This window comes from Pangasianodon hypophthalmus, chromosome 4, assembly GCF_027358585.1.
Source record: "Pangasianodon hypophthalmus isolate fPanHyp1 chromosome 4, fPanHyp1.pri, whole genome shotgun sequence".
Classification (NCBI taxonomy): Eukaryota; Metazoa; Chordata; class Actinopteri; order Siluriformes; family Pangasiidae; genus Pangasianodon; species Pangasianodon hypophthalmus.
Genome location: NC_069713.1, coordinates 24,947,883 through 24,962,586, shown reverse-complemented (window position 1 = coordinate 24,962,586; position 14,704 = coordinate 24,947,883). Strand labels below are relative to the sequence as shown.

Genomic DNA, 14,704 nt, shown 5'->3' with positions numbered 1-14,704 from the left:
GTGATTTTTTTTCAGCATTTCTTTCATCTTTCCTGATCACTTTTATCACTCGTGCCTGCAACCCTAGCCCTTCTCAAGCTTTTTTATGCATCCAAAGGAAACGCAAATACCCCGGTGCAATCTGCTGTTTGACAGAGACACGAAAAAAGGGGGAATAAAAAAAAAAACTAGTGTGTTTTAACAGCTGTCAGCGCATGTTGCTCTTCAGAGCGTTGGAAAAGGGGAAGAAGACAGCAGAATAACCACACGCTCCCCAAAAAGATATACGCCGGCGAATCGAAAAACATGAAAACAGGAATCAATCACTGCAACTGAGGAGGCAGAGAGAAAGAAGGAGAGAGGGAGAAAGAGAGGCAAGCGAGAGCAACGGCAGATAATTAAAGGCTCAAAGCCAGCGGCTGACGGACGACCACAAAGTGGCAGGGAGACGATCTGCAGAAATAACTACAGAAATGCATCTCCATGCTTCTGCACCACGGCTCTGCCGGGTTTGTTAGCATAACAATGCATGTGATACGCAAAAAAAAAGAGAATTTCTTTGTTTTTAATGCGATCACTCACGTTTCAGGTGGAAATAAATCCAGTCTGGATGGAGCACTGGGGGTTAAGTGTGGAGCTGCCCCGTAAATCAGCAGGGGATTTATGGCGACAGGCCCACACAGCTCACGGCCTGGTCACGTCAGGAAGGAAGCCTGCGTGGCTGCGCACTGTTGTCTTAAGGATTTTTCTCCCCCCCCTCATTTTATTTCGACTGCTCAGGAAGGCAGCTGCTGTCTGCCTTTCAGCTCATCGCTCGTCCCTTTGCCGTCCCCCTCCGCTCTTTCATTTTTATCTCTTTCTTTTATCTTCCTCTCTCCATACCTTTGCGTTCCCTCTCTTCTTTGTTCCATCTGAGTTTCTCACTCAAGACTTGAGGATGGAGATTTGGAAGTGGACCAATGGGTCCGGGCCTGGGTCAGGTTCAGTACTCTGTTCCATCGTGTAAATGCATGTGGGGAGGGAAAGGCAAATAAACAAGGCCCAGCTGTCAGACACACACACGCGCGCGCATGCACACGCGCACATAGAATTCACATACCAGAAACACATATAACACACATACAGTATGTACTGTATAGATTTAGAAGAGGATTCCCACGCTCAGACAAAAGTACAAAAAAAAAGAGAGAAAAGTTATGAAAATGTTCACTTTTGAAGTAAATATCAGTATTCTAAGTGCTCAATCGAAGAGCGAAGATAAGCCTGTCACGTTAGTCTTTATCAGCTGCTGTGTTGCCATGATGGGGTTTTATAGCAAGGTTTCCTGGTTCACAGTAGAGAGGCTTATTCATTGTGCTCTCTGCTGGAAAGATTTGGAGATTCAGTCTCTCTCTCTCTCTCTCTCTCTCTCTCTCTCTGTCACACACACACACACACACACACACACACACACACACACCATGTGAGAGGATACCACTCACAATGTGACAAGCAGCAGCAAGTTACCCAGTCAAGGGGAACCCAATTTAAGTTTCTTCTACTCTGGGTTCTAGAAACTCAATTGCATTAGGGCCCTTGGTGGGCCTGTGGTTTAATCTAATTAGATACAGCACCAAAAAAAGTGTGAGTGTGTATATGTGTGTGTGTGTGTGAGAGAGAGAGAGAGAGAGAGAGAGAGACAGGGAAGCACAGAGTGAGGCGAGAGCGCTAGTTTTAGTCTCATACTCATTTTCTCCTCGGCCGTATTCCCAAGCCGGAGAAGGGCCGTGAGCCTCTTCTGCTCCCTCCTTAATCCCCTCTCGTGTTGCCCCTTATCGCATACTCTGAGCATCAGATTAATACAGGCCGGAATTAGCAGCTATCTCACAGTTAATCTGAGCCCAGGCTGAGGCGTCATAATCCCACCACCCAAACGGACATTTCCGGAAAAAAACGTTCTGTACAGCAACTACACCAGCTAAAACACGCCTTCAATCAAATGAGACCCTCTCAGAGGAGAAATCCTAGATGAGACACTTCCTTTTGTCTGTTTCTCTTCTCTCTCTTTCTCCTTCCTGTCTACTTCGGTCGTTGGGTGTCATTCACAGCCCTGCCTGCCTGCATGCCAGCCTCTTTATCCGATCAGTCTCAGCTCGCTGCCTCTGTCTCTCATCTGTTCGATCAAGGGTGTTTCCATCTCTCCCTTTCTCCTTCTAGACTTCTTTTAACTCTCTCTCTCTCTCTCTTTCTCTCTCGCTCTCTCTTGCTCTCTATTTCTCTGTTGCCTCCCCTGACCTGCCTGCCTGTCACAGAGGAGGTGTGTATAAACACACACTAAAGTAAAATGTTTGAAATTAGAAGGAGTTCTTGAACATTGTGATGGAGAAAGATAGAGTGAGAGGAAGTAGAAAAAAGACTCAAACCAAGAACTGGACAAAAATGGCAAATGAGTAGTAGGACAGAAAAAAAGACTGCAAGCAGTATTGAGTCACGATGACAGGGGTTACACACACACACACACACATTTAAATACACACTCACATCCTCTCTGACAGAAGGTGAGCTGAACGTGGGCGGGGGGTAGTTACTGAGGAAAGTTTATGTGTGTGTGTGTGTGTGTGTGTGTGTGTGATAAAAACCCACATAATTATAGGAATCTATGACAGTTCTTACCTGGTCCACATGAGGACTTTTTTTAGACTATAAGTGGTAATACGCCACCATGATAGAATTACGTGTGTGTGTGTGTGTGTGTGCACCTTTGCGAGTCTGTTTTCACTGTAATTCCTAATGTATTTGAGTAAGAGAAGTAAGGATGGATTGCCTTCAATAATACCACTCAACTCCCTTCCTGTAGATCCCTTATGGATTGAAGTGTACACACACACACACATGCACACACATACAGAACCCCTATTTCATATTTCATTTCTCATCTCGCTCATCCTCTCTTTCACACACACACACACACACACCTCTGAAACCCCTCCATTTCATTTATGAGTTGTATCTGTGGAATTGATCTGAGGCGGAGGAGCACTGGGGCTCCCTGTCCAAACATCTCCACCACTCTGGCTGTGACACGGACACGGTCACAACACCATCCTGCTCTAATGTGTCATACGAACAAACTGATGTGCTCAGAGCTGATTGCTGTTAAAAGTACTGTCTCAGACTTCTGCACAAAAATCATTCCAGATTTGGCCTAACAAAGAATACTAAAATATCAGATTAAATGAGTTCTTTAGTTTTAAAAAGCATGTAAATACACTGTGTGACAGGATTTGTACAACATCTCTAGGTACAAAAAATAAATAATTTAAATAATAAATAAATAATTTTGTAAATAATAATAATTATTATTTTTATAATAATTACTATTATTATTATAAATGTAAAAGTGTGATTGTCTTTTATTGTCATTGTGTTTTAATACTGTATTTCCTTTATTTTTTCTTCCTTTTTTGTAGCTTACGATATGAATGTAATTCATTTATACATGTAGACTAATTTTTAACAGGGACATGAACAAGTTACTACTGCACAGAACTGTGCATTTTTAATGAGAGTTTAATAGCTTCTAATGCTGTAAAATATATATTTTATATTTTAAAATATAAATTGCAATTTAGAACATGTGTATGTTCAACCTCTAAAAAATACCTCCCAGGTAATTATCTAACACATCTACTAATAGAGTAAAAATGCATTTTTAGAGACTCAAATGTGTGTGTGTGTGTGTGTGTGTGGGTTAAAGAGGAAAACAGCTACTCACAGCGCTCAATGCGGTCTTCTGGGCTGGATGAGGCCTCGCGGTCGGACAGCAGGCCAGAGACAGCGAAGATTTTCTTTCCGGCATCCTCCACAGCCTTGAGGGCACCAGGTGAGCCTGAGGGCACGTGGGCACCACCGTAGTCGTACTCTTTACCCTCGGCGTCTGAGTAGCGCAGGTGTGGAGAAGCTTCTGCCTCCAGGCAGCCCTTGAGGCGCTTTGCTGGAGTGAAAGCTGATTGGTAGGCACCTGAGGCCGAATCACGCTCTTCTGGTGGTGATGCGAAGGGCCGGAAGGCTCCGACAGCACCATGGTTGAGCACACCAATGGACGGTGGACAGTCCAGGCCAGGTGGCGCAAACTGGTGGTGCAGGTGCAGGAGAGATGGTGCAAAGTCACGGCCACCAAAGCCAGGTTGCCGGTGGTAGACGGAGGCAAAGGCGTAGGAGCCATTGGCGAATGGCAGGTGCACGTCCTTGTCGGAGACAGAGACGGGTGCACCAAACGGCCGTGGCTGCTGGCACGGGGCCGAGGCATCGCGGCTGGCATCGGCTGTCGACGCCAGCACCATGAGAGCTGGAGACGCCAGTGGGCCAGGGAGGTACGATGAGCTCTCCATCTTGAAGGCGGCTCGGTGGTGAAGGTCCATCTTGGCAGGGGGTGTCGGTTGAGGAGGAGGAGGGGTGAGCGGAGAGCTCAGTGGGGCAGGGGGGAGGGGTGGAGAGAAAAGAGCGGGGGGGAATGGTATGGGGAGTATGGTGCCGATTGGGTCCGTCCTTTATACTTAGAATGGGTGCCTCTTGCTGGCAATTCAAGCTCGATAGGGCTCGTCCTGTGAAAGAGAGCAACACACGGTAAGAACAAACTCTCACAACATAAAGGCAGAGTAAGTAAAGGCATCTGGATTTGAAGACTCTTCAAATAAAGGCAAGTGGATGAGTGTCATAACTTGTCATATGTACTTTTGCTTTGACCTACCACTGACATTCCACATGACCTGAATGACTGACAACCTTCATAGACGTCTCTCAAAAAAAACTTTTTACCCCCGAAAACTTTTTCCTCCCACAGATCTGCGGCCGAATCACATATAAGCCTCTTATTCCTCCATCTCAGCGGCGGTGGAGCGAAGCAGCGTCTGAGGCTGATAAGTCCTCGGCGCTCAGATCAGATAAGAGAAGCAGGCCTCTCCCCACCGATGGGATTCTCATAGTGATAGCATATCTGCCTGCCATCTGCACAGGAAATCTGACTGAATGAATAAATTAGTCGCACTTCACCCCTTGACCCTTGCTGCCGTCTAACGGCCCAAGAGCCCCGTGAGGATTAGATGAGCCGACTGGCCGAAGTGTGAGTGGATTTAATGAGTCAAAAGAACTTTTTTTTTTTTTTAGAAATCTTGCCCGTGTGTGTATGCGTGTGTGAGCAGTGTATGTATGCTATTCCAAATCCCCACGGGGTGACTTGAAGGTGATCTACTATTACAAGGTAGCCAGGGAATGGAATTACACGGAATTGGTAATTGATTGTAATTATCCAAACTCAATGCACTGCTTGACTACCATGAATTGATTATTCTAAAGGCTGAATACAAAGACTGCACTATACATTAATTACAAAGGTGATCTTATGCACCACAGTGATGATAATGCATAAGAGATATTTTGCCAATAAATAATTCATGAAGCAGTTCGCGGAAACGTAGTGAAGGCTCTGCAAACGTAAGAGCCGCAAGAAAAGGAAGAAAAGTAGCACTTGATCCGAGAGGTGATCCATCTGGAAAATGTGTTCCGTGTTGTGTAGTAATTCACGTGGACGTGCCTTTATTCTTGTGTCACCGCGCTGCTATTTCAAACACCGCACAGAAAATCAGGCGGCATCAAAGAAGCTCCAGGGGAATTCACCGAGGCATTTTTACACATATCAGCTGTCCAGAACACTCATTCGAATCAATTTTATAACCTGATCTGAACATCTGCAAATCTTCTACACGCAAGCACATGCATACCCACCTACACACACACACACTCACTGTGGTCCTGTAAAGAGCTTTACATTATCACATACATGGCAGGGGAATGTGCTCCTTTTCCGGTCTGTGGAAAATGGGTTATACTACACCGCTCAGTGTTGGCTGGGAGCCCAAGAATCACATTACCCGCTGTCTTTTCGCCCAATCTAACCGGCACCTTGAAAATGCACCAATATCAAACGCCCTGTTCCTCACACTCTCTCCCTTTCTCTCTCGCTTCTCACCACGTGTTTGTCACTGTATCGAATCTCTCCCCTCGGAAAGAGCGCTAAAAAATGAGTGTGTCTGGGTGTTGATAGCAAGGTAATACAGTGGTAAGTACCTGGATATTTCAATTTTATTATCATTACCATCAGTGCAGCCAGGCAGTGTGAAACTGACAATCCAATAAACGGACATGCGATATCCCCCAATGGCAGGAGAGAGAGAGGGAGAGAGAGCGGAGATATAAGTAGGCTAAGTGTTGTACAGATGTGCTAATCATTTTCTGCAGCGCTGCGGCTGGTCTGTCTGCCTGGTACCCTGGCCACACACACACACACACACACAGTGACACACACACACACACACACACACACACACAGAAGCCCAGTGTCCCAGAACAACCAGAGGGAGTGGTGAGTCAGCCTGACACACACTGACACGCCAGACAGAGTATGTGTGTGTGTGTGTAAGAGAGACAGAGAGAGAGAGAGAGAGAGAGAGAGAGAGAGAGAGAGTGAGAGACTTGGACAGCTTTTCCTGACCCTGTCCCCTTCTTTCTCATTCTTTCCAAACATATTATTTCAGATCCCACATTCGAACACCAACATCATTTCAATTATTTGAATTCATTTCCATTCGTAATTAATTATAATCGTTATAATCATGCATTTCCCAAACACTGACATGACATTTCATACTGGACAGGTTACTCTAACCGATTATTTAAAGTGAAAAGGTTCAAATCTCTAAAATTAAGATGTGTAAAACTCTCGCTACATTTTTCACACAGGGTTTTTTTTTTTAAACAGCATTGTTACTGCACTGCAATGTCAGCCCCGGTGATATATATAATATATTTTCCACTCAGAAGACAAAAGAGGCTCAGAGACACAATAAAGATAAGTAGGAAGACGTCAAGAATAGATTTCCTCTGTGCGCTCTGGAGAGCAGAGGAGATGAATTCAATTTCATCGAAAACAAACGTTTGCTGCCATTGACGGTATGCCAAGATCGAGACTTAAAAATGTGGGTTTTAGTTGAGGAATGTCATTCAGACCAGGGCTGCCTGTCTGTCAGTATGTTTAGCGATTGTTGTCAAGCGTGAAAGCGCCACTCTTACATTTTATTACAGGACAGGGCAGACACTGTCATTCAATACCCACAAAAAAAAAAAAACCTCACACACATACACACTCAGTCACTCTCCCTCTGAAACACATACACACTCACTGTTTCCCAGTCTCCAAGGAGATGAGAAAAAGACAAAACAGGCAACTGGGCCAAAGCATGCGCATGACTAAAAGATTTCACGCCAATTATTGGACAATGTTTAGCAACACCGCAGATCTAAACATGCTCTATTACCCACAAGCAGTATTTAATATATATATATATATATGTACATATATATATATATATATATATATATATATATATATATATATATATATATATATATATATATGTATGTGTGTGTGTGTGTGTGTGTATATATATATATACATATATATATATATATATATATATATATATGTATGTATGTATATATATATAAAGCTCTCCAGATTATAACAATGTGAATATTTCCTTCACACTCTACAAAGTACTCTGGGCTTTAGAAGCTTTACACAAACCCTGGCAGCTGAAATGGAGAGCTCTTAAGCAATGTAGCAGGAAACGATACTAGTGTGAGCCACGGTCTTAAGCACATTTTAAGCAAACTACTTTGCTCTTGAAAACTTGTCTCGACTATCTAACTGCTCTCCAGGACATCAAGGTCTTTAATCACCCTGGTGAGTAAACTGGTGTTTTCCCACAGCCCGCACTTGAGCTGCTACTTAACAGAGACAGAAACACACTTGAAATGGAGGTCGCCTGTTCCAGCATGCTGGCTTCAATTCTGTCAGCTTCAAATATTTGCAGTGAGAGATGCATGCGGGAAAACCGGTGCATCACGAGTAACAGGCGCTCGGCGCTGAGAGAGAAGCGCTCTAGGCCGAAGGACAGAACGCAGTCGATACTATTGAAAACACAGCTCAGGCTGCCACTCACAAGCACGCAGCTCGTACATCCTGCCGAATTGGAATCAGACCTCCCTCCAGTATGAAATCTAAAACGGGACAATTCGATAATGTGTCTCAGCTGCAGAATGAGAAATAAAAAAAAAAAAAAAAAAAAAAACGCCACCTGCATTCGGCAGACATGAAAGTGAGATTTAATGTCAGAGCAAGCACGCGGGCGAAAGATAATGACACTTGGACATCCAGCAAACTAGATCAATACTGGTCGTGCAAGCTGCGCCTCACCACTCCACTTCACTATCAACAAATAAATTCCCCCCAGTGTATGACACACAATAAAAGCTGGCGATAAATAGCAGTAATCAATCACTCCTTTATTGGATCTTGCCATGTGCATAAGCACAAGTGGGGCCCGTCACTGAAGTTTGACTGTTTTTTTTTTCCTCTGCTCGCAGAATTTGCACAATTTACTCAGCGAATGACAAAGCAGAAGTGACATGAGGCTCGAGCTGAGCTTGGATTTGCTTTTTCAAATAAAGCTTTGCGCTTGGCTCACTGGGCAACATTGATTCATTGTGAACAAAATGATTTTCAAAGTTTCCCGTCCTGCCTCAGCTATTCGTTTTAGCGGCCGGCGGACTGTTTGTCTCATCCCACCCACCTGAGCCAACTAATTCCTCACTAAGCCCAGATTATTTGCAAGGTGTCTGGCTCCTCTGTGCTCTGAGCCAGCACTGGACTACAAAGAAGTCACCCCACCCACCCCTACCACTGGCCACTGCTGCCTGAATGTGTTACACACAGACACAGACACAGGGAGAAAAAGAAAGAGAGAGAGAGAGTGAGAGAGAGAGAGATTTTACACTGGTTTAGCCTGAGCTCTCTACTGAAGCCTTCTGCATAACAAATGCATAATGAGACAGCCAATAATTTCCTATCAACATATACATTCAACCAAGGTTAATGATTCATTATTTGGTGATCTGGTGATTCAGCAAAGTGTTTCATCTTCCCAGCATTGCAGTGTTCCTTGTTATCGCCACTGCAACCAGAAAAATTCACTCTCATCCCTTTCGTAGCCGTTAACTTGATTTACATGTAGCTATATGCACACATATAAGATGATACAGGATATATGATGATATAGATTTGAATATGTGTCTATAAGTAGACCTATAATGATATACTGTACGGAATAGAGTAAATGACATTTGCAAATGTGTCCATAGGCGAGACGGGCCGGTCCCAGGCTCTCTGGGAGGGTCATAAGCAGCACGAGAAGAAGTTGATAGATATCTGCCTCTGATCGATCTCAGCCAAATGCACTGCTAATGCCTTAGGGGAGAGAGCGCAAAATTAACTTAACTTATTCTCCAGCACTGAAACTCACATTCACATCACTAGGAGACTAGAAGAGAGGGGGAAAAGCAAAACACTTACTCGCTCCAAAAAACCTGATGTGCTCTGACTGCCTGACTGAATCCAATACATGACAGCAAAGTGTTTCGATTCAGCGCTTTACCAAAGACATACACACAACTCCTTCATTGTGATAATGAATTGAGGATTTTTGGATTTTTACACCACTGCTGATTTTGATTTCACTGGAACATTTCTGAACAGAAATATTTTCCAGCATTCAGTTACTGATAATAATGAAGCCACAGAGAAAAAGGCAGGAAATGCGTGTCCATATAAATCCATGCGCACTATGGTGTTTTACGCATGAATTCATCGCCTGCAAAATGGAATGGAGTTATGAATTAAGAAAAGGAACTACTAATTCACGCATTTAATTCATGCGTTTAATTCACGCATTTTACACGTTAATGCGTTTTTTTTTGCGTTTCTAGAAAACGAATTTTTTGATCAATCAAATTAATAATAATAATGATGATAAAATAATACACATGCATATCCAACAAATTTTTGTTTTCTATTAAATCATTTCAAAACGTACCCATAAAGTCGATAATAAGGAAAAAGAAAATAAAAAGAGTAAGGAAAGTATTTCCCAGGACTAAAGCATGAGAATGAGTGCGGTTCAGACGCCCGTTGTAAGCAAACAAAGTGCTCTTCAGCACCATAAAATCTGAAATGTTCCGCTTGGCAAAGAAATGAAAAGCTACACGGATCAGGCGTGTCTGTGAGCTCCAAAATAATAAGAGACAAATTAGGGCGAGTTATGGGCTGTGTCCCAAACCGCACATTACCTTAATAAATAGTGTTCAGGACCAGCGCAGAGCCATGAGAACACAACGGACTCATTTGGCCTCTTTTGGTGCGGTGTTTGTTTCTGTCCTAATATTTTGTGTAGCTATAGTGCACAATTTGGACAGTGGTATAATGTGCGGATCAGGACGCAGCCCGGGACAGGGTTGGACACAGGCATTTCTTTTAAAGTGTACTGTCAGGTGTGATGAGTTTGGCACTAACTGCACTATCTAACTGCACTTGGTCACTTTTTTGGAGTTAATTCATGCAGTCTGAAATGAGCTCTTCTTTGTTTTGTATAACCAAATAGCTGTGATTTGAAGGAAGCTGAAGGGGATTGTGATCATGCCACCATCTGCAGGCAGACGCCATTCACTCCTGCTGGCTGGTGATGAGCAGAAAACACACCAGCGTCCGCGGCTGTGGGAGAGTCCGCTGTTGTCTGCTTGTAATATATGAGAGAAAAACGAAGGCGCGCTTGTCGATGAGAACTAATGAAGCCGGTACATCTGAGTAATCTGCGCTTAATTTACTTTCCGCTCCGGCTGGATTTGTCTTTGTCACTCCTACACCAAGTCTATAAAATATTGGCGCTAAAATTCCCACACTGCTCTGCGACTGTGGCTTCTTCTTTCTTCTTTTCTCTTTTTCATCCTGTGTGAACAGGAATGGATGCTCTTCATTACGCCCTTTTTTTCCCCCCTACACACAAATCCCACAAATCCAGATTACAATAAACTCTTGACGCATCGATCGGGACACTGGAATCGGCATTTATTTTACTTCAGCTCGCACTTCGGATCAATGCAAATAAAAAAAAAGGAAAAGGAAAAGAAAGAAGCGCGGCTGAAAATCCAAACGCGCATAAATAAACCCAGTTCACTTTTCACCATTGTTTTTTCTTTTTTTTCTTTTTCCTTGCGTCTATGCAGTCCATTCAGTCTATCCTGTCGATGCATAAAGATATGTGGTGAAGAAATATAACAGCAGAACAAAAACAAAATTAGGAGAGTATGTCAGTAAAATTGCGCGCACACTTTTACAAGCTTTGGGTAACAAAAAAAAGACAAAAAAAAAAACACGCTTGTACAATGAATGAGTGTCTATTCTGTCTCTTAAATCAAAGTTCGCAGTGGCCAATATCTTGTAAACACATTTAAATTCTCCTTCAGTGATACTTGTAACCGATTGCGCATGTGTAAATTGAATTGCAATTAATAATGCGCAGATTTTACGCATTAAAATTTAAAAAAAAAAAATTGATTGTGCAGTATTCTCCAAGGCAAAGTTCATCTTCCAATATTTATCACATAATTCAGCTCTGACCAGTGCGGCAAGTGTCAATAAACACATTAATCTTGGGGTGTCATAATTTCATTATTCAATTTCTCTGAGATTAAGCAGGCAGCAGGACGCGCAGGAAAAGCGCAGGAAAAGCGGAGGACACTGACGCGACCTTATTCGCTCTATAAACATTTCCATCCGGATCATTAAGATTTATGAAGCGCACCACAAACAGAAATTACAAGAAGGAAGGGGAAAAAATATTATGTGGCAAGGAATTGTTGCGAACATGATTAAATCACACAGGAGAAGTAAACAGGAAAGATGTGAGAATGATCAAAACCATGAATAAATAAATTGCTAATATAGGCGCGTTTCGTTTTGTAGGCGTTACCATTACGCATGCTATATTATTTATTAATAATATAATTATAATATCTTCATATGTAATATAAACATAGCAATAATAACCGACTATAAAAGTTTTTTTTCTCCAGGCTGAAAAAAATGCACGGTCCTTCTTCTTCTTCTTGTTTTTTTTTTTAATGTAATTGTTTGTTTTTATCTATTATTAAGTCTTTGTGTGTGTGTTGAGAGATCATTAATAAAATGCATTAATATGCAGTTGTCTAGGAGATGAAAAATATGCAGGCTGCTTGGATGTAAAAATCCACTTGTAGTTTAAATTCCTTGGTATGTGGTAACTGAAAAAAAATCTTTCTTTCTTTCTTTTTTTTTTTTTTTTTAACAGATACAGCTAAAATATCTGAAGCCTGTTTAAATCAGTATTTAAATCACATAACCACTTTGCAACTAATTGCTCAAATCATTTTAAAATCCTAAACCCATGTTCCTGTGAGGTTTAGAGCTGAGTGGGTTATTTAGTTGATCTGCATGGAAGTGCTGTGAGAAACTGATCGTTGCTCACAAAGCGAGAACGCGTGGATTGTGTTGTTTTCGTTTATGGTGCGCAGGATGGAAAGGTTAGTAATTATCCTGTTGATTTAAACAGGTGTTTCCTCACGTAGGCTTGCACTTGACCTGCTTTTCCATGCGCAAAACTTACTGTACTAATGAAGCGCGCATCCAAATGCATGCATTCCAAGTTAAGGAAGTTAAAAGTCTTCTGAGTGTGTGTGGCTACGAGGGCATGCTTGTATATGCATGCATATATGTGTGTGTGTGTGAGTGTGTGTGTGTGTGTGTGAGAGAGAGAGAGAGAGAGAGAGAGCTGTGGCGCTAAGACTTGGAGTAAAAAAAAAAAAATTAGTTATTTAATTATGCGCAAGATCAGTTTTGTTGTGCGCCTTAATTCCCTGAGAAGTAAAGCCAGTAATAAAATCCCATCTCCCCGCGTCCACTATCTCTCACAGCGCTTTGCTTCTGGATAATTACAGAGATTAGGACTGCTGAACATTACTACACGGCACACTGAGGTGTTGGGGCGTGCGGTCGCAAACGCGTGGTTTTGCGTTAAATAAAATAAAAGTGCGTAAAAACTAATTTGACGCGTCCTCCAGCGCACATGGCTTCCAGCTAGTCTGTGTTTCAAGAGGAAAAAAGTTCCCTTTGAGCTCGCACGGATTTTTAAATAACATGGTGACATAAACTGCTCTCTTTCCTACTTTGTATATAAGTCTGAAGTCCAGTTTATCCACAGGATGAAAAATGCTTCCTGAAGATAAATAAAGTTGTGACATGCTGCGGACAGTTTGATGGCAGAAGAGGCCGTGCAGGTGTTTACTGCAAGCACGTTTGTGTAAATCAGATTAGTTCTTTGGAGAAAAACCAGATTGAGAGTTTTAAACTCACTCCATTACTCTGAGGTCTGTTTGTTTGTTTGTTTGTTTGTTTGTATGCAATATATGAGTGTGTAACTATACAGCAAACCCAGGACTGGTCCTTAATCAGAGCCACTGATTAAAATGTGATCAAGGACATGATCCAGTCTCTTTGCGCACAGGAAAACAATATCCGGTAAAAGTCATAATTCGCACGTGACAGATGTTAAGCATACAGATGTTGATTAGAACCCTATTAAGACTTTCTCTTTATACTCGAACTGGAACTTCTTTTAGCAATGCTGCGTTTACATTAAACTCACTAATCTCACTCGCCTTAAACTCCCTACAGACACGCGACACTTCGGCGAGCGCGAGATCCCTGAGAATTAAACACACACACACATGCACACACACACACACACCCTGCAAGATCAACAAAACAGTCCGAGCTGAGGGTAAAACATCTCTGTCAAAACATTTAGGAGCACTTACGGTGTAGACAGTAATTCCTTGGCAGATCCTGGGCGTCGTTTTATCCCGCACGAGCGAAACTTTTTTTTTTTTTTTTTTTTTCGTGGTCCGCGTGCCAGGCGCAGAGAGAGCCGAAGAGCATGCGAGGAAAAAGTTTGCGGCGCGCGCACACAGCCAAGATGATCGCCGTGTGAGGTCGAGTTTTCCCGGGTAGTATCAGTTGCACGTATCGATGAGGGGGTAAACTGTGCACGGACACACACACACACACACAGACAGAAAGAGAGATAGAGAGAGAGAGAGAGGGAGAGAGAGAGAGAGAGAGGGAGGTGGATGTGTTAACGGTCCTGGCGCGCTGTGTCGGAGGTGCAGTGCTGCCGCTCAGCGCCCGATCCGCTCACTGACTGACTGACCTGCTTCTCCTCTCCTCTCCTCTCAACACTCCCCCCATCACACCGACCCCCCTTCCTTCCCTTCACCGTGTTCCCCGAGGGGATTTCGGGGCCGTTTGGGGCGAATTAGGTTCTCTGTGAAACCGCGACGCTGAAGACACTGTGTGTGAAATAAAGTCCGGGAAGAAATTAAAGTGCGCAATGGCGCGCGCAGTGCACGAGCAAAGCGGGTAAGTGTGCTTCAAAGCTAGTGTGCGCTGGTGCAGCGCGTGGGCCGAGCACCGACACACCGACACACTGGACACTTAGGGTTTTGTCCTGTAAATAACATAACATAACATAACATAACGTTGTTGCTGTTGTTGTTCATTTGACCACTTGCACATGAGCACTAGTTTGCATCATCATCTAGAAAGCTGGAGAGAAATGTAAGACTTCCACTGCAAGACCTAAATGAGCACTTATTCTGCTAGTTTTATTGTTTTTAACATTTTTGCATATGCAAATTATCATTTGAATGTTTGTGTTTTATTGCTAAGATTCTGTGTGAATTCTGTCACTGAATCCACATG

At 43.0% G+C, this 14,704-nt stretch overlaps 1 protein-coding gene across 7 annotated transcripts in view; it reads right to left on the bottom strand.

Moving 5' to 3' along the window:
• rnf220a (ring finger protein 220a) overlaps positions 1–14,285 on the bottom strand; it is a 114,766-nt gene extending 100,481 nt beyond the window's left edge. Inside the window, exons 1-2 of one of the 7 annotated variants that reach the window (XM_026936897.3) lie at positions 13,762–14,285; positions 3,734–4,562 (exon numbers count right to left, since the gene is read on the bottom strand). In XM_026936897.3, the coding sequence (XP_026792698.1) occupies positions 3,734–4,379 (646 nt within the window). In that variant the 5' untranslated portion in view covers positions 4,380–4,562; positions 13,762–14,285. The remainder of the gene's footprint in view (positions 1–3,733; positions 4,563–13,761) is intronic. The other 6 variants (XM_026936900.3, XM_026936895.3, XM_026936898.3 and 3 more) reach the window with 6 other exon arrangements.
• Positions 14,286–14,704: the final 419 nt, after the last annotated feature.